At 41.1% G+C, this 19,969-nt stretch overlaps 2 protein-coding genes across 2 annotated transcripts in view; one reads left to right on the plus strand and one right to left on the minus strand.

Annotated features, from left to right (window-relative positions):
• Window positions 1-2,329: 2,329 nt before the first annotated feature.
• Window positions 2,330-10,267, plus strand: LOC147165054 (uncharacterized). Its single transcript, XM_086091734.1, has 6 exons — window positions 2,330-4,583; window positions 5,668-5,769; window positions 7,311-7,367; window positions 7,947-8,039; window positions 9,325-9,510; window positions 9,576-10,267. Exons 1-6 carry the CDS (start codon window positions 2,460-2,462, stop codon window positions 9,702-9,704), a joined length of 2,691 nt encoding a protein of 896 aa, XP_085947860.1. The 5' UTR covers window positions 2,330-2,459; the 3' UTR covers window positions 9,705-10,267.
• Window positions 10,268-11,098: 831 nt separating this feature from the next.
• LOC147165055 (obscurin-like) overlaps window positions 11,099-19,969 on the minus strand; it is a 33,968-nt gene continuing 25,097 nt past the window's right edge. The window contains exons 33-39 of the mRNA XM_086091733.1: window positions 18,107-18,219; window positions 17,045-17,198; window positions 15,169-15,330; window positions 14,981-15,085; window positions 13,622-13,888; window positions 12,851-13,120; window positions 11,099-11,201 (exon numbers count right to left, since the gene is read on the minus strand). Coding sequence (XP_085947859.1) covers window positions 11,191-11,201; window positions 12,851-13,120; window positions 13,622-13,888; window positions 14,981-15,085; window positions 15,169-15,330; window positions 17,045-17,198; window positions 18,107-18,219 — 1,082 coding nt within the window. The 3' untranslated portion in view covers window positions 11,099-11,190. The remainder of the gene's footprint in view (window positions 11,202-12,850; window positions 13,121-13,621; window positions 13,889-14,980; window positions 15,086-15,168; window positions 15,331-17,044; window positions 17,199-18,106; window positions 18,220-19,969) is intronic.

A 19,969-nucleotide genomic window follows, 5' to 3' on the forward strand; every position in this document is an offset into this window, starting at 1 on the left:
ATAGGATTAACAGCTGTTGATTAGATTTTGACTTCATAAATACAATAAACCTCCCACAGAGTTGGTCGATGATGTGTTGAATTCACGCATTCAAGTACGTAAACCTGCAAATTTGCTGAATAAAATTGTTTCCCCGTATTTCAATTGCTGTAGCAACATATGCCTTCTTAACCCTCCGGCGATATCATGGACCATCATATCGACCCATTTTAAAATGTAAAACTACATTTCCTCGGATTTTCCATTATGTTTCTTTCAAAAAGGTACACTTTTTGACACACACACACACGAAATTTGGATTTTTTTTTGGGAATGATTGTAGAGGTCAAAAATTACATATCATTTGTATATACCGGTATTTACATATCATACTTCTATTTCAACTTTATTTTTAATTATTTAAACACGGTGGTTCAAAGTGACTGGTGGGCATTTTTGGTGTACTGTCACAAAAGTCCAAACACATAAGCAGTGTTACTACATTTACACAAATGACGACAAGTCTGCGATGCTCAAAGCTGTGGCAACATGTTTGGTTTTATTTGCGTGTCAGGCTAACACTTAAGCTGACAGCTGTGACTTCACTTCTTGGCACGTCTAATTGGTCAAAGTTTCCTTTCCTGGAAACTTCCACTTTCATCATCCCGACACCAGTGGACGGGTTGTCTTCGAGTGCATTTCTTTATGGTACTGCATGTACATGATATAAACGACCTATTGCAGGTGTCATGTGGAAGTATAAATACCAATTTCTATGGAACACGTCAATAAAATCAAATGGTAATAAATTACATTTACATTTGTGTGGGGTTTTTTTTCTCCAAATTTTTCATGCACCCGCTAAGTAACAAATGGTCTATACTACCTTTGCTGTGAAATGAAGACCTGAACTTATGCAATGCCTTCTAACCTTTTACTGTGTATCAAAAATAGAAGTTGTCAAGGAATACACAAGATGTCAGACAACTGCAAGGGGTCCTGCTGGCAGAGGCTCAACAACGGCTGGCGGGATGCGCCGCTCGGTCACTGCTCGTATGGCAGGCATAAAACAAGTGGTTAGCACGATGCGGCGGTGACAGTGACACGTTTGCAAGCTCCTCGTTACTGATACAGCGAAACGTAACAGAAAACAAATGTACACTAAATGGACAAATGTACTGGTAGGAACTTTGAAGGCAATAAATTACGGATTTTGAAGCTCGCTCTACTCTTGGAAGTTTCCAATCATCCACAACATAATCATCCCAACATGGGTGCTTTGCCAATAATTGAGATCCATTTGGGGTTCGACTGGATGTTTGAAGAAAGAATACTGCAAATACGGCACCGGTGTGTACAGTAATGGTGTTAGCTTAGATGCCAGTTACAGTTCTGAACAGGATGTAGAGAGAATTGTGCAAATGAAAAATTCACATTTGATATTGTATGACTGTCTGCTTTGAGATAGCACCTTTCTTGGAAAGACTTTTAAGTTGTTGCATGTTGAACTGTCTGACCTGAAGGTAAAACAAACAAACAACTGCTTCAGTAACTTTGCCTTCAAGTATTTGTTTCAGGTCTTTTCTATTCAGAGAAGTAATGTTTTCCCCCCCACAACTATTTCCATCAAAAATTAGCATTAGATATCATTGTTCAGTCAGTTGGTACGGGATAGATCTTGCAAACAACAGAATGTCCCAATGGATTGTTCAAGAACTGAAAATGGAAGTAGAACATACAAACAAATCACACATCAGTTGATGCGACATGAGCAGTGAAATAAAACCCGGTGTTGAAAATTAGTTTACACATTGAGATGTCAATCATACGTCACGACAAGGACACAAAGGGTGTAAATGTCACATTGGTGACGGAAGGTCACTATTTTGCAAAAATCACCATACAGGGATTGTATTTCAGTACTTTAATATGGCAAATATGCCAATTCGTTAGCATTACGAGAGTACAAAAAAAACAAAGGGTAAGTCAAGTGAGGAATTCAATTACATGTTCAACAGGTTTACTAGGCTTCCTTTGTAATGAAGGAGCACGATTGGGGAACGACATCATACGTAGCTATCAAATGACCTTGATGTCCTCAGTTGTCAAACTTGTCACCTTCAGATTTATGTCTTAGTTTGGCCTTTTATAGAGATTTGATATTTGAAAAGTCATTTGTCACTTCTTTCCAAGCCCCCAAAATAAATGACTCGGGCTCTGGGAAAATAGGGGGTGGAGTCCAGTGCTTAGGTTTTGGTTGTGACAAGCTGTCAAGTCAACATGCGCACTGCTCCTGTTTCTCAGGGGAGCTGTAGACTCACTCCCCCTCCCCAGCCAACTCTTTGAATATTCCCTCTTCATGGACGGGACGCTTCACCAGCAAGTCATTTGGACTTCTGACTCTGCGCGATCCCGAGTCCCAGCCAGACCCCCGATGCGCGGTGCGTAGACTCTGAAGTGGAAATAGAAACGGCCTTGTGATGTATTTGGAGGAAACTGAGCAAAGTGGCCCGCTACTGACTGACTGCATTCTTACAGAGCAATGCCAGCTTGCCAAATTAACAGAAGACAACGGAAGTGCAGAACTTGACGGTAATGTCCTTGCAGAACTTTCCGAACAGCTGGTTGACAGTCGAGAAATTATCCCTTCCAGACTTTGCATGGAAGACTGTAACAACTATGAAGATTTGACAGACAATGGAGACTTGAACAGATCTGACCAGTATTCAGAAATTGGCAGCATTCTGGAATGCGTCACAATCCACGATAAGACTTTGAGGTTAAACAACCCATTAGAAATATGGCACGTGAAGCCGTGCAGGACCTCTGAGCCCTGTGTTAATCACGGTTCAGCTGACAATGATAGTCCTTGCTGCACAGAACAACAACAAGACGTAATCCACGAGCATGAGCGCACCCATCCGTCGGAGTATTTAGTGGCTGATAAATTAGAAGCAAACTCTGACAGTTTCAAGCAGGGTGAAAGCTGCGGTTGTCCGTCTGAATGCGTAAAGCAGCTGGCGTTATCACAACAATACAAGCCCCCTGGCATGCAGTACAAGTGTCAGCCAGAAACATCAATTGAGCACTGTGAGAAAGACGAGATGACTGCTTTGGTAGGTAACGCTTTTGAGTCGGCGGATGAATCAGACTGTGATACGGAAGTCAGTGATAACGCCGACATCCAAAATCAAAGCGTGGCCACAGAAGACGATGAGTGGGGGTATTTGTCAGATGAGAGTCAGGAAAGAGGTTCTGATGATGATGAGCTGTGTACCGTCTCAGAAGATGTGAACGGCTTGCGTCAAAGTGCACTTATGAAAGGTAACTTTGATAAAAGTGTAGGACATATGGTGGCCACAGATCACTTGAACAAAAGTGCATGTGAAGACGTGAATGAAACAAGTCAGACATCAGAGCAGAAGACCTTTGTGGGGTTCTTTATGGAAGATGACATCTCCTCAGATGGCTCTTCTTCTGAGAGTAAGTCCTTTAAGACTTGCCCAGAAGACTCCGAAAACAGCTTGAATTCATCAGAATCCGAATCGGACAAAGAAGCTCAGGAAGATTGGAGTGATGGGCAGGTCCAGTGGGAATCATTTGAGGATGATGAAGAACAATGCAGCATCACCGAGATTGCTCATGATGAAAAGAAGACATCCCATTTTTTTCTTGAAGATTACTTCGATTTAATCGACAGGGGTGTCTATTATGGGCCTACTTTGACACAATCGCAACGTTACATTTCTTGCTTCGACGGAGGAGACATCCATGATTGCCTGTATGGTGACCAACCAAAGGCCCAGAAGCAACCAGAAAAATCGAATGACGTGACAGAAACAAACCCACAAATGATTGATGCGTATTTTCACTCTTCAGAAAAAGAATTTGAAAGTATTTATGGTTGTGATTCATGTTTGAGCAGCGAGTCAGAGGCCCGAGCAGGAGACTGCAAATCAGAACATGAACTCGATGATGTTTGTAAGAAAACTACCGTGAACGGGGCCAAAACTTGTGACGTAGAAGAGCTGTTGAATGCACCAAATGTTCACAACTTCTTCGCCAACGGTGACACATCTGGTGATACTTTGAGAGTGGCTACTGACAAGAAGGAGCTTAGCAAAGAGTCGCCAAACATATTTTGCTGCCAGGATGATATGCTTCGTGCTGGTTCTGAACACGAACTTGAGACTCTTGCCTTGGTTGAGGAATATTGCACACGTCAAATGAAAAGCCTGCAGCAATTCCCGAATGGTGTCGTTTTGAATGAGCAGATGACCAGTGAAATAAGGTCATCATGGAATGAAGGTCATTCAGTTTCATCCCAGACCAAAACCGAAGTTCAAGCTGCCAGCCCAGAGGAAAGCCAAGTCTGCACCGTGAATGAATATTGCTCTGCCACAAACAACTCAAATGATTCGGTTGAGATCTCAAGAGAAGTACAAGCAGATATCATTCACAGCGTCGTCTCAGAGTACGACAAGACCGAAGAAGGGGACGTCCTCGTGCAGACCAGAAGGACCGAAGACTCGGAAGATGAGGACTGGGAGGGTGACTCTGATGAACTTTGTGACTGCGAGTACTGCATCCCAACAAATACGCAGGTAAATACCAACCTTGTCTTTGCAGATTGTTAGACATTCCAATCATGCTAATCGAGGTAACTGGACTTGCTTGGTTTCAACAACCAGAACAGTTGTTTTGATTCGACTTTTGCAGATAATCAGCAATGGTGAAAGATTATATATATATATAAAGATTCATACTGTCCCATACTGTCTGGCTTTTGTTAGAGTAGACAATATTAAGTATTGTACTCTTTGCGTGTTCAATTAACTGAATGGTGAGATTCTGGTGAAGAAGTCCCTTTGCAAAGGTATCATTAAAACAGAAGCTTCTGATGACAAAAACTGACGACACTCAAACCGTGTTCTGTTCAGATTGTGTCCTCTTCTCCGGCACATCATTATTTATTGAAAAGTGGGTGAATACGAAAAGTCTCCTCCCATCAGCCCACAGTACATTTGTTTACAACTCAGTGAATACAAGAAAATCCCCCCTTCTGTTCCCATCAGCAAGTTCCCATAGGTATAAATCAGATTAGAGAAAAACAATGATACCTCAGCCTGTGCCTCCCCTCTTCCGACCGGCTGAGACCGGTACTAGACTAAACTCCCTTGTAGATAATAGTAGAAGAGAAACCCGTTGCCCTTCTTCTGAGAGTGAGACAGATAAGAATACAATTCTATTCATTGAGCCATACTGCTATAACTAAATCCAAAACGGCTAAAATATAAATTGAAACTGAAAAACAATGTTAATAACTTAACATTTTTCAACAATCAGGCAAGTGTACAGTATAACTGTTTAAAGAGACGACATTACAAGAGACTTGGGAGACCGGGACGTATCGCTTTCAATCTGCCATCAGAGCGCTTCACTTGACCAAGCGGATGAATTTGTTTTTGGAATCAGAATGATGATGATGGAATGGGACAAAGTAGAGTGCCACGAAGTGTATCTTCTGTCGACACGACACCAGCTGGAGCAGTTTCTAAAAGCCGTCATTAAAACAACACGCATACCTTTTACACAGAAATTCGCTTCAAACATGGCGGCCATGTCTACACTCAGCTACGTTTTGTTAAAGAACTTTGTGGTGGTCTACTCTCTTTTTATTATTCCCAGGAGCCAACAAAAGCGCTACTTCCGCAATTGAAATCTCACGATACGGGGAAGATCTGCGTGGTCATTGACTTGGACGAAACTTTAGTCCACAGCTCATTCACGGTAAGTTGGTCAAACCGAGCAGCTTTTCTGTACAATGCAGACATTCCGAGTGTTGCGATCAAGCAGGATGTCTTCACAGTAAAGCATTTTGATCGCACAATTCAATGAATCGTATGTGAACATGCACAACAGCCATTTTCAAGTCGGACTCATGATCAGGATTTGTCTGCTCTGGCATACAAGGTTGTTCAAGGAGAATGCAAGCTGACGTAGTCTTCTTTGCCATTCTTCATTTTTAAATAAGAGTTATGTGAAACCTGAAGATTGGTCATTTACCGCCCCGCCCACCTCCTTTGGTGTTCGATTTCCTTCCTCCAAAAATTTGGCAAATCTATTGGCTGCATATGTGCAAATGAATGACAAATGTAGGTCAAATGTGAACATTTAGGGCCAGTCTGAAGCCCTGTATGCTGGACCCCCCCCCCCAAAAAAAATCCAGTGGTTGTTTTTGGGGCTTGCCTAAAATAAATGTTGTCAAAATAGGCGCGTTTCAGGCAAATTTTATGCTCTTCAGTTACACGCTGCAGGATTACTTTTATTCCCAGGTTTACGAAATGGAATAAACAAGACACAAGACATGTAAACAGTTTAAATAAACAAAGTGCTCGATTTTTAACCAACAGCATAACTTTTCTGAAACGGCTTAAAGAGCAAAGTCACAGCTTCTGAGAGCAAAGTCTTGTGTGTTGCCTCGGAATTATGTAATGAATTCCACGCGGCTTGAAGTCCCTCTACGGTTACAGACGGTCCTTAAATGATGTCACTGGATATTGCTACGGGTCACGTGTAAACAAGACGGGCTTGCATGAAGTAAGATCCATCTTTACAAAAGGCAAGAAGGAAAACGTGCTGTATGGTTGACATGCATGAAACAGACGTATGCAAAGAACGCCTTTCCTGTAAAACGCGTCAATGGCTCCTGAAATATAATAGTTAGCGTAAAATGCCAGGCAAGTTATTCAATGCGGTGAAGATGGAACACTAAGCAAGTACATTGTCAACTGTGGAATCACTTCAGTTCTAATTTGAGAGTTTTATGTCACCTTCTTGGTGTCATTTGATTGGCTTATGCTTGTATTTTAGGAGTCACAAACACTAAAGCCCCAAACTCGCTAGTTAGCACCACCTGGAGAGATAATAAACAACACCCAACAAAAATTGGTGCAGACGTCTTGTCATACCATGGCACAAAAAAAAAAGTGTTAAGGACCTGTTCCTCAAATTGAACAGGAAGTCAGCCATATTGGTTTTGTCGCAGACATTCTGGGCAAATTCAGCAAGGAATATTCTCAAATGAGCCCCAATTTGCAAGCGGGTATCCGGGCCAGATGGGTGACGCCCAAAAATCGTTTTGCCTTTACCATCTAATGTGGGTTGAGCTCAGCGTCCGCATTTCCAGGATGGTGTGCAGGCAAGCAAAGATTGTGCTTCTTTCCTTCAACAACGACTTGTACCTTTTGCTTGCTATTATTCGGACTCATAGGCGACCAGTTTTCCTTCTTCAATCGCACCATTTTTTTCAATATTTTTTTCTTTCACAGCCAGTCAACCATGCCGATTTCATCACTCCAGTGGACATTGACGGAACGGTTCACCAGGTATGATCCTCATACACGGACGCCTTTATGTTCAGTCCCAAGCAATTTTGGCGGATTGTTTAACAGAATTACATTAGGAATTGTTTTGGGGAGTCAATTGCGGATTCATTTTTAAATTCCAATGCCATAGTAGTCTCGAGCAGTGGTTCTCAACCGCGGTCCTTGAGTACCCCTATCAAGCCTGTTTTCCATGTCTCTCAGCCAACACAAGTGTTTCAAATGATCAGCTATTTAGCAAGCTCTGTATGAATGCCTGATAACGATCCTCAGCTGTGTTTGCTGAGGGAGACGTGGAAAACAGGCTGGAGGGGGCACTCGAGGACCGGGGTTGAGAACCACCGGTCCGGAGTCGTCGTAGCTGGCATGGTTACGAGTGGTTATCTCCCAACCCAGAGATTGTCAAAGGGTCCTTGAGCAAGCTACTGAACCACCAGTTGCTCTTGCTGCTGTTTCATCACTTAAAGAAAGACATTTCAAGTGTGCATCTGTTCATTTAGCTCACTGTGCACTACATTAGTACATCATTGTTGTTATGCTGCAAATGTTGGGTCTCAAATGTGCGCATTTCTGTCGGTTCAGGTTTATGTCTCCAAGCGACCCCACGTGGACGAATTCCTCCGGCGTATGGGCGAGATGTTTGAATGCGTTTTATTCACGGCGAGCCTCTCCAAGGTTGGTTTCGCTCAGAAGTGCACAGTGAAGAATGTGTTGCGCTTGAAGTGCAATGTTGGCACCTGCTGTTTTAAAATCCAATACTTGGAATGACCGGGGTGTCATTTAGACATTTGTGGGGCTTTTTATTGTTGACCCGTCGTTAACACGAACAGCTTCAAGTTAATGATTGTGCTCCAAGTTTAGAGCCAAGAGCAAGCGGGTTTGGGGGGGGGTCTCCACATCATGGATTTCATGTTCATTTAATCTGACATTTTTAAATTGAGTGCGGTTTCAATCACGCTCGTTAGTTTTTTCGTTAGTCGACCTCATCCCATTTTTATTTAGTCAACTTTTAGTCGACTATAAAGCTAGCATTAGCATTTCAGTCAACAAAAACTGTCAACGTATTAGTCTCGTCAGGACAATCATTTTACCCCTGTAAATTTTTATGTCAGTAAATAATGTTGAACGTTTCGGATCCAAAACTATTTCACATGAAATGTTCTCTCATCTTTTTGACGAAAAACAATTTTACCCACAATTACAGTGGCTACTATGGCTCCATGGTACGAGCTAGTAAGTTAGCCATCATTCGTTAGCGGTCAGATTAACATTCTTGTTGTGATAATAATTGACTTCTTTCTTTTTTTTTAACCTATCACCGTGAATCCACCTCCACGTCTGTCCCAATTTATTTATTAATCATTAAAAAACCACACGAATAGGCGAGCAAAAACCTGAAATTGGAACTGTTAGAGTAGATAATATTTGTATTCTACTCTTTGCGTGTTCAATTAACTGAATGGTGAGATTCTGGTGAAGAAGTCCCTTTGCAAAGGCATCATTATAACAGAAGCTTCTGATGACAACAATTGAAGACACTCAAACCGTGTTCTGTTCAGATTGTGTGTCCCCTCCTTCTGCTGCACATCATTATTTATTGAAAAGTGGGTGAATACGAAAAGTCTCCTCCCATCAGCAAGTTCAGCAAGTTCCCAGGAATACAAATCAGATTAGAGAAAAACAATAATACATCAGCCTGTCTCTCCCCTCTTCCGACTGAGACCGGTACTAGACTATACTCCCTTGTAGATAATAGTAGAAGAGAAACCCGTTGCCCTTCTTTTCTCATGAGAGGGACAGATAAGAATACAATACTATTCTATTCATTGAGCTACACAGCTATAACTAAATCCAAAACGGCTAAAATATAAATTGAAACTGAAAAACAATGTTAATAACTTAACAGAACTCACACACAAACAGTTTTAGCTCACCAGTTGTCGTTTTTTTTTTTTAACAGTATGCAGATCCTGTGTCCGACATCTTGGACAAATGGGGAGCTTTCCGAAGCCGTCTTTTCAGGGAGGCGTGCGTCTTCCACAAAGGCAATTATGTGAAAGACCTGACCCATTTAGGGCGGGACCTCAACAAAGTCATCATCATCGACAACTCGCCGGCCTCTTACACCTTCCACCCGGACAACGCGGTACGCTTCCAATCAATTCTTTCCAAATACTCAAAGACGCTTTCTAAACATTTGGATTCCTTTAGGTTCCTGTGGCATCCTGGTTCGATGACGTGTCAGACAGCGAGCTCCTCGACCTGATCCCCTTTTTCGAAAAGCTCAGCAACGTGGACGACATCTACGGCGTTCTCAAGGAGCAGAGGTCTCTGGGATGAACGCCATCGGCGACGTCGGGGTTGCGTTGTTTCAGTCAAAGCGAGGACCCAAAAAGCGCAAATTAGTCCGAATGCGTTGGGGCCAAGTGGGGCAGCGACCCGCCTGCTCCAGCAGGGGGCGCTACAATGACAAAAACAGGCGGGAAATGTGGCTGTGTCATTGGAAATAGAAAGTGTACTGTAGGATGTTATAACTAGATATGCTTTTGAAAACATGTTTCTATTTTTACAGTAATTTGCAGTTTTCAGAACAATGTATTTCTGTGTTTTGACGTAGTATGTAATGTTTTATAAAAATAAAAATAAACATTTGTGGACATAAACAGCTAAACGCCTGACTGGGATTTTGAGCCGAGCCGCAAATGGATTATTAACTAAGGAAGAACTTTACAGAACATTTGATGTAAAATGTTTCGTGTTGTTTAATTTTTTTATGTTGTGGTTTGGGAAAATAATCACGTGTGATGTTAAACTTTACTGATTGTGATGTTCATGCGTGATATTGACTGTGGGATTATTATAATTTTTTTTACAAGCTGTTAATAGCATCAGCACGTCAAGCTTACTGGTCTGAAATAATGTTTCCTTTGGGAAAAAAATATATTTGTGAATATTATACATTACAATAAAACAAAGTGTTATTACGTGAGAAAATATCTTCACTTGTAATCTTATTAAACGATGAAATAAAAACAGCTTTGTCGTTGTTGTTGTTGTTTTAAACCATGTTAATTCAAAATAAATGCATTCCCTAAATGTATTAACACATAATATGGAACTACATCTGCAGAACAAATTTTGCTTTTACGCAATAAAATCGTCCATATGAAATATTCTTTGCTTGACGTAACAAATGGAATGAACGCGTTATTGCGTCAAATGCATTTGCAACATTTTAAAAATATGAAACAAAAAGTCTTCCTTGAGCTGACGCCATAATGTATCAAATATTGATTGGAATGCCAATTACAACGATAACAACAAGATATAAACAAACACGGCAGTTTATTTGTTCATGTGACGAAAAACAAACGGACCCAAGAGCATCGCCGCTGTTCCTAAGAAACCAACGTAACACTTTTTGGGGATCATTATTCAATTATTGAGCCAGTAAAATTCTTTCGGTTCCTGACAAGCAAACGTAACTGGATCTTTATGTATAAATGGCATAACTCGAATAAATCAGACCAATTTGTAACATTCATTTATTGAAATAACATTTGAACATGTTCCCACACATTATTTACACGACGTTCCCAAGTGCTTTTTCAGTTACTTAAGTTCCCAAGAAGAAAAATGGACACACTAAATGCAACGTAGTTTATATACTAACAGGAATCTTTTGCTTCTAAAAGGCAATCTACTTCAAAATAAAAGCACGTGAGATTGTATCGGCCACTTAACACACGTACAAAGTACGTTACAAAGTCAAGGAAGAGATGAAAGGATGAATGTAAGTCCGAAGGTTGACGACAGCTCGCGTCGCTTACGGACCACCTGGGAAGGAATTCGATCTCCGTCAAGTCAGCACAAACTTTTAAATGTTGACTAAACATTTGAATTCATTTCAATTCTGTTAAATGCTTTGATAGAAAGTTGATTTTCTCGCTAATGCGGCATGACAAGCTGTTTGCGATCTCGTGCACGTTTCCAAAGTGGAGGGTCGCGTGAGCGATTTCGCGCCTGGCCGACATCGTCCGCAAATAGAGCGCAACTTTTCAACGCGCGTTACAATCTGCAAAATGTGCCACTCTGCCGTCCAAAAGTGGCACGCTATTTATAAGCGCCGCGGTGGAGGCCAAATTACACCATTTTTAAGAGTTGTTCTAAATAAAATGACCCAATTTTTATTATACAAAACCCAAGTGGATCGCTCCTTTTTTTTTTTTCGTAACCCAAATTGGGTTCTTTTTTACCCAACTGCTTGTTCATCTTTAAAAATGATGTGTCAAAAATTTAAAATTTGTACAAAACGACCAAAGTTGTTTTATACAAAATGGCTATCTTTGGGGGGGCTTGTAGAAACAAACAAAAAAGTTGCTTTTTACTTAACAATCCAGAAAGTTGGATCAAACTGACCCAAGTTAGGTCGGTATTATTATTATTATCGGTTATTTTTGACTCAAATGTTTTTAGACTGTGTGATTACAAGGTTACAATTGCTCAATCTGATCATGTTAAGCTAAGATATATTTGTGTCTTCTTTTATCAGAATGTGATTGCAGTTTATTATTATTATTATTATTATTATTATTATTATTATTATTATTATTATTATTATTATTATTATTATTATTATCCATCCATCCATCCATTTTCTGTACCGCTTGTCCTCACAAGGGTCGCGGGGGTTTGCTGGAGCCTATCCCAGCTGGCTTCGGGCAGTAGGCGGGGTACACCCTGAACTGGTTGCCAGCCAATCGCAGGGCACACAGAGACGAACAACCATACTCACAATCGCACCTATGGACAATTTGGAGTGTCCAATTCACCTGCCATGCATGTTTTTGGAATGTGGGAGGAAACCGGAGTACCCGGAGAAAAGCCACGCAGGCACGGGGAGAACATGCAAACTCCACCCAGGAAGGCCGAAGCCCGGACTTGATCTCACAACCTTTGCGCTGGGAGGCGGACGTGCTAACCAGTCAGCCACCGTGCCGCCTGTTTTTTTATTATTATTATTATTATTATTATTATTATTATTATTATTATTATTATTATTATTATTATTATTATTATTATTATTATTATTATTATTATTATTATTATATTTTGGTATTGTATCTTCTTAGACGAGGTGTTTTCAATCTTTTTTCTTCTTTCATAACAAATTTCAGCACAGGAGCGATGTCAGAGGTTTAATTCCTTAAATTAAGCCACCGTAATAATATGCAGTTTGGAAATTAACACTGCATCTGAATACAGGAAAATATTGACAATATCAATGACTATATACAGCATATAAATTGAATACTTTTTTTTTTAACTAATTAAAATGTAAACCCCAAAATGTTTTTAAAAAAATGAAATGCAAATGTTAAAGTTAAATACAATTGAACTGCACTTGGACTGTATTCGGTGCACCTAATGTTTGATCTGCTCATTTTTGATGCTTTGCTTTATATTATTAAAACAAAATGACTTACTCAAGACGGTGAGCTGAGCTGAGCTTTTGGCTTTCCCACAAGTGAATGCGACCAACCCGTTCATGCCGGCGGAGGTCTGCTTGAGGGTGAGCCTGTGGACGGTGCCCAGCTTCTCCAGGCGCACCTGAGCCCCGGGCTGCACAGGTGCCCCGTTCAGGCTCCACGCGGGCGGCTTCTGGACGGCGGTGGACACCTCGCATTCGAAGACGGCTTGACCGGGGGCCGCCACCTCCAAGTCGCGCAGATCTCTGACCATCGCAACAGGCTGAGCTGCACAAAAAGTCAAGAGTGTCATAGTAGATACTGCCATCTAGTGGCCCAAAAAAAAAGGAACTGTCTCCCATCCGTGCATTAACTGCTGTAGAAGCAGATACATAGATATTAATCAATCAATCAATCAAAACCTTTCTTTCACCAGAAAGTACAAAGTAATTGAGAGTGAAATACATAAAGCTGAGAAACATCACCTCGTTTACGATTCTGGCCCTTCTGTGCACGTAACTAAATAAGTGACACGTGTCTGGATGACCCCCCCCCCCCCCTCAGGTGGGCCCCCCACCCCATCTGCACCCCCCTTTGAACGCCCCTGGATGAACTTTATGTTACACTTTGTGACTATGCCTTCAATTCCTGCTGACTGTTAGGATGGAGTTGATGATGTTACATTGATGCGATATACTTATATATATATATAAATATATATATATATATATATATATATATATATATATATATACAGCATGTGATTCAGCCACGATGAGCGCCTCTTACCCTCCACCGTTAGTTTTGCCGAGCACGTGTACTCCCCGACCTGCATGCTGTAGGTGCCCTCGTCGTCCAGCGCCACCTGCTGGATGATCAACTTGCGATAGCAGCCCTCGCTGCTGATCTCGAAGCGCTCCGAGGGCAGGATGACGTTGCTGCCCTTGTACCAGCGGATGCTGCATCGCGGGTTCGACACGGTGCAGTCCAACATCACGCGGCTCTTCTCCAGCGCCGTTTTGTCCTGCAGAGGCTTCACGATGCTCAGGGGAATCTCTGGAAAGTCCACGTTGGGCTTTAGTTTCGGGACAGGCCGGTTATCGGCCCGGACGATATTTGGCATTTTTGGTCCGCTGGTATCTCACTGAGCGGTGAATGCTTGCGAACGTAGCGAATTTTCATCAGGATTTTAAAATGTTCTCAGACAGTTTTTCCATCATATTCCCCAAATGAGCTCCATTCGCATGCATTTGTCGCTCAGCGAGACACTTTTCATTTATGGATTTGTCAAACGATAAATCAGATTAATCGCATCTTAGAATTTTGATTAATCACTTAATAAAAAAGGCTTTTTTTGGCAACATTTTTTGCCCGCCAAATTTAAAGCTGTTGTGTTATTTTTTTTTTTGACATTTAATGTTATGAAGGCGTCATCGCATTTTTTTTATTCACAGCACACGCTCGTCCTCCTCTTTTACTAATCAGTTAATTACTTGCAAAATATTGACAAAGCTTTCTTTTCGTGCATGTAGTTATGTTTATTGCTCAAACCTGCGCTACTTTTAACGTAACCATCCGCCGTCAGCAAAAGGATCATCTACGGTCAAAATGAAATGTGTGATTAATCTGATTAATGCAATCATTTTTGTGATCAATTAATTAGGCAACGCTTTAGCTTTGACAGCACTAGGATTTATTTAAATTTCTACTTTATAAAAAAAAAAATGCTGACACTGGAAACCCCCTACACTTTTGATTTCCCCCCAAAAATTAAAAATTAATCAATCAAAAAATGATGTTGAAATTTTGGAAAACTTTAGGGAACTATTTACTTGCTTAGTTTGTAATTGAGCTAAACACATGCTGATGATCCTGGTAGCTCTTTTTGTTATAATTATTAAACAAAGCTGGCAATTCTTTATACGTTTAGAATAAAAATAAAAAAAAAAGTAATTTTTTAGAATTTTGACACTAATATTTTCTCTTTTACTGCAAATGAATATCGTCTTGAAATATCGATTTCCTTGACTACTAATAATCGGTATCATCCTTGAGAAAACCGTATGAGTCCATCACGAGTTGAGTTTGGCCGTTTTGATATGGAAAAGAAAAAAAAACAAGGAAAGTAGTAATGGCAAGAACTTTTACCTTTCACGTGCAACTTGGCAACGGAGTCCACATGTCTGGCAGCAAATTTGATCTCCCCCGAGTCCTCAGGCCGCACGTTGCACATCAGGAGAAAGTGTTTGGTCCCTGAAATGTCGAGAATAAAGCAGCAAATTCAAACGTGTTTGAACTTCGAGCAATTCTCCAAACATCAACACAGTTGCGCCGACCTTCCTGTCGGGTCTTGATGGTACTGGTCTGATGAATCATCTCGCCGTTTTTGTACCATTCTCCCGGCACGTCTTCCACTGAGATCTCGCAAACAAAGACGGCGTTCTGATCTTCGGCGACGCTCAACTCCTCGAGGCCGCGCACCACCAGCAGCTCCCGTTCTGGAAATGGACATTTCATCGAGTTGTCTTTATGATTAACATGAGATTCTCATTGACAGTTGATGTTGCTTTTTTTGCAGACCAGAGCAGCACACGGTGCCGCTCGGTACCGTCAATGCAGCCGTTATGACTGCACAGCGTAATTCCCAGCAGATGAGATGAACTGTAATGTTGAATGAGTTAGCGCATGTTAGCTGATCATTGGTGAGGTTTTCTCAATGGAAAGCAATGATTAAAAAAAATAATAATTTTTTTTTAATGAACTTACGGCCCACGGGCCAGAACCAGCCGTCATTCCGTCTATATTTCAAAGTGACTGTTGTTGTTAAGTTTGTCCACTGGAGGGCGCACTGCCAACCACTTACCACTTGAATGCCATTGCAAGCGAAATTGGCGGCTACCGAGGATTTGACAGCTGATATTGACGCACTTGTGAAGGTTGAAAGATGTCAAGCTTCAGGAGGAAAGTAAGCTTACTTGATATCAAATGCTGTGAAGAATACACTTCTGTCAAAAGGAATCCTGAATGTCAGGCAACATCTTCAGTCCATTTTTGTTTTTTTTTGTTTTTCATGCATTGCCACAAAGTATACAGTATGTATTTCGATGTGTACATTTGGAAGGTAGGCGGCCACCGCACACTCGGTGGGCTTCATTTCCTGGTAAAATAAAGGTTTTGATTGATTGATTGATTGGTTGATTGACTACTATTTGTCAAGATTACTTTTTCTCGTGGTATTCAGTCCGACCCTACAGAAGCGTGGAAGTGGCAAAGTGAAGTAAACATTTTTGACTGGCAAATACGTTCAAATGTATTTGTAAAATATTTTAAATGTATTTGCAAGTACATTCAAGCATAATTGTAGGCTAAATGCTAAAAACATGTTGGTACATATATGTACCCCCCTCCCATTTTGAAAAGGTCAATATATAAAAGGAAAGAAAAAAAATCCCCAAATGTCTCGCTGTATTGACTTGCACACGATGCTATTTATTTTTTTTTTGCATTTGGCCTACACGATACCATACGTTTGAAAATGAGGTAAACAATTCGTAATTTATTATTACGTCTGCAGTGCATGATTTACCATTAAGCATTTTTTCCCCATAATGCTCTGTTTTTAGCATTTAGCCTACATGTATGTTCGATCGTAGTTGTAAAGACATTTGAAAATATCTGCAAACTCCTTCAGACAAGTTAGTCGTCATGTTTCCTCCAAATTGGCAGTTCCACGCTTCTGTGCCACCCAGGCACGGTGTCGTGATCGCCCCCCCCCCCCCCGAAATTCTACAATCAACAAAATACTTAGTTAAATACAAGTGTTCTGAAGGTCAATGGCAAAGTCTTTAAGCTAAAGCGCACGAAAGCTCCACCGCCCCTCCCTTCCCTGGTACGGCTGCAGCACAAATACGCGACTTTTTAATGTATTCAAACTTAATTAAATGAATAAAAAAAAATAAAAAAAATGCGTGAGGGGCTGCACTTGTTTTTGACGGGGCTATAGCCCCCGCAAGCCCTGGTGTAACGCCGTGCCTGGTCCTACCAGTGTTACTTATTTCTCAACAACTTTATTGACCACAGGACCCTGAAACACAATCAGCAATATACAGACATCATGTTTGGATAGATTGTGATTGTCTTTTTTTTTTTTTAAATACAACAAATACCCCAACTCTTGTCGACATAGACCGCGCTACAGGCAGCAGACTTTACCGTAGACCTCCACAGCGGCGCTTGTCGCCACTTCTCCGGCATCGCAGGTGTACATGCCAGAATCGCTGACAAGACATTTGGTGATCTGCAGAAATCGCTTCCTCCCGATGCTGTAAACGCGCACGTTTTTGCCGGGCTTCACCTCAACGCCATTCTGAAGAGGATGACAAAAAAGAAAAGCTAAAACAACAGAGTGCAAATGGCGAACGTTAACACTATCGCAGTAGCAAAGTCCTAATGACAATAAATCGAGAAAAACACTTCGAGGCCATCATAAAAAGCAATTAAATACAAAACAGCAATTGCAGCAGTAACTGAGCTGGCAAAGTATTCTTACTCCGCCATTGGTAACTTTTGAATTTTTGTATTCAAAATCAAAAAAAAAAAAAATATTGTTTTAATTGTGGAACCCATCTGCTGCTATTTATATATTTTGGTGTGCATCTGCAACACTCCAAACTACCGCAAGATAGCAGCAAAGCACTCGCAACAGGGAGGAGCTAAATTTAGCCTTGGTTGTTAGTGGATGTTACCAAGTCATCTCTGCTTGTGCATTTAAACATTTTTAACGTGATAAGTGTTAAACAGTATTGAAGTGTTTTGGGATCACGGATGAAACTAAAATAGGGAAATATACAGTAATTACTCACAGTCACAGCAAGGCTCAATTCTCATCCCACATGAATTGTGGGGCTTGACTGTAATAGCTGTAAATTCGTCGGAACCTTTTATCCAAAGTCCAAACATGAAGATGTGTAACTGACGTTTCTAAGAACCAATTTCTGGCTCCTGTCCATTTTTTTTTTTCCCGTCCATGTCCCACTCCGTTAAAAGTTGGATTTTCAGCCAATAGCAAATGATGAATGAATTAGTGCAGTGGTGCAAGAATACGTCGTCATCAGCATACTCAGTCATACTATGTCTTTCCTTTCAGCCAAATATTTACTGTAATTCTGATTTTACACGAGATGAAGTCATCTTTATGAGTCCCCCGACGGGTAAAACTGCATTAGCGTCGGTTAGCGAGGCGCACATTTGACGATATCTGAGAGTAATACTCGCCTTCATCCACTTAACGTCCACATTGGGCCTCGACAGTTCACATTCAATGGAGACGAGCGATCCCTCAGCGATTTTCTGCTCCTCCAATTTTCGGAAAATTGTCACGGGAGGTTCTGGAGAGAGACAAGCAAGGTCAAGTTCTGAAAAAAAAATAATTTGGGAGACAAAGTGCGCAAACAACCTCAAATCACCATTTACCCAGTAACGTCCCCAGAAAGGTTTGAAAAAATTTGTACCTGACACCAGTTGCACCAAATTCGAACCTTCATCATGACACGACATACTAAAACGTCTCAAGGATCCAAGACTGAAATCAAACAGGAAGCTGATCCTTTTGATTTCGTTTTGGGTACTATTTACAAAACATGTCCAGCTATGCCGAAAAAAATATCCAAATATTCTGATCATAACTGAAAGTATCCATTCAGTGAAATTGTGCATAATTCAGTGTCATGACATCGTGATCCGGTCGTCATCAAGCGGATGAAAGTCTCAACGGGATGACTTGGCAGCGACTGGACTATTTTGACGGCGTGAGGTTAAACTGGCAGCTGACAGAAAAGCTGCCGCTTTTCACTGGGCGGTTGCGAGGCTATTTTGTGTTTTGGAACGTGAGCCGGGACAAAAGGTGGGGCTCGCCAATCCAAAGTGCCAGTCCATTCTCTTATCCGCCCCCCCCCCCCACCCCCCCCCTCCCCGTCGTCTGTCATTCGATATACGCTGAGTGGACCACTTTAGCTGCCAGTCTGAGGTCTTGACATTTTTGGGTCCGGCCACTTGTACAGAGAAGACATTTTTCCAAGAAGCCCACGGTTCTCTTAACATGAGTCATTTGAAGTCATCATGCCACCCAAATTGAGTTAGCAAATAAACAACGACATGTTGATAGCAACACACAAATAATGCACTTTCAGCATTAACATAACCCATAAACGTAAATATACTGTGTGCTGCCTTATAGTGCAACGGCCACAAGAGGGGGCCAGTGACTACATTTGACACAGCACATAGGAGCGCTGTTAACAACCTCACCAAATTTGAATGATTTGAATATTTTTTTATCTCTCTCATACGCACACTCATGGCTAACAACGAGGCACTCCTAAGTGGCCGCAACAGTGGACTCGCCGTAGAATTGAAGGCAAAGCTATCTTGCAACTGCTGATGCAAACAAAGCAGGCCAAATGTTCATATATTGAGGGAGGTGTGATTCACGCGCTTTAGCTGTCCCACACACGCAAAAATCTGGAAAACTTGAAAACAGTTTAACACTATATCGCCACAACTCAGAATTGTAGTATATAGTTGTCAATTAATCGATTATCAGAATAGTTCTTGCTTAATTTAGTAATCAATTAGTTGATTAACTCATTCAATCGCAAACATTTTAAAAACTAAATTTTTTTTTAATACTTTGTCCTTCACTCCCAAAATGTGTTTACACGCTTTATTTATTTTTTTTACATTTGTTTGTTTAAGCAAGAGCATACAGAAGGCTGCAGCTACTGACATGAAGAGCAATTTTCATTATTAAAAAAGAAAATAAATGGCCAGCAGGTGGCAGTAGAGTATAAGAGATCAGCAACAAGCTCTTTTTCCCAGTGTTTTCAACAGGAATGTGAAAATTGATGAAACTTGGCTACATCCTAATGCTAATCGCTGCAAAACGGAAGCAGATTAACAGAAGATACTCTAATCTTTCTTTTGGTATGTTCCATGTTTGGGCCTTGCCAAATCAGTCCAAATCCAGCAAAACAGCCGGGAGCGAAGGGGGTTGCTTCAGTGAAAATGGCTGCGAGTGAATGAGTTAATTGCTGCACCTTTTAATACGCTGAAACGTTTCTATGGTTTCAAAAGTCATAA

The sequence above is a fragment of the Leptonotus elevatus genome, chromosome 12 (assembly GCF_054856555.1).
Source record: "Leptonotus elevatus isolate MCC_2025b chromosome 12, RoL_Lele_1.0, whole genome shotgun sequence".
Classification (NCBI taxonomy): domain Eukaryota; kingdom Metazoa; phylum Chordata; class Actinopteri; order Syngnathiformes; family Syngnathidae; genus Leptonotus; species Leptonotus elevatus.

Coding starts and splice junctions, on each gene's coding strand:
- LOC147165054 (XM_086091734.1), top strand. CDS start 2,460: ATGTATTTGGAGGAAACTGAGCAAAGTGGCCCGCTACTGACTGACTGC. Junction 8,040..9,324: donor TCACGGCGAGCCTCTCCAAG/GTTGGTTTCGCT, acceptor TTTTTTTAACAG/TATGCAGATCCTGTGTCCGA. Junction 9,511..9,575: donor CCTTCCACCCGGACAACGCG/GTACGCTTCCAA, acceptor GGATTCCTTTAG/GTTCCTGTGGCATCCTGGTT.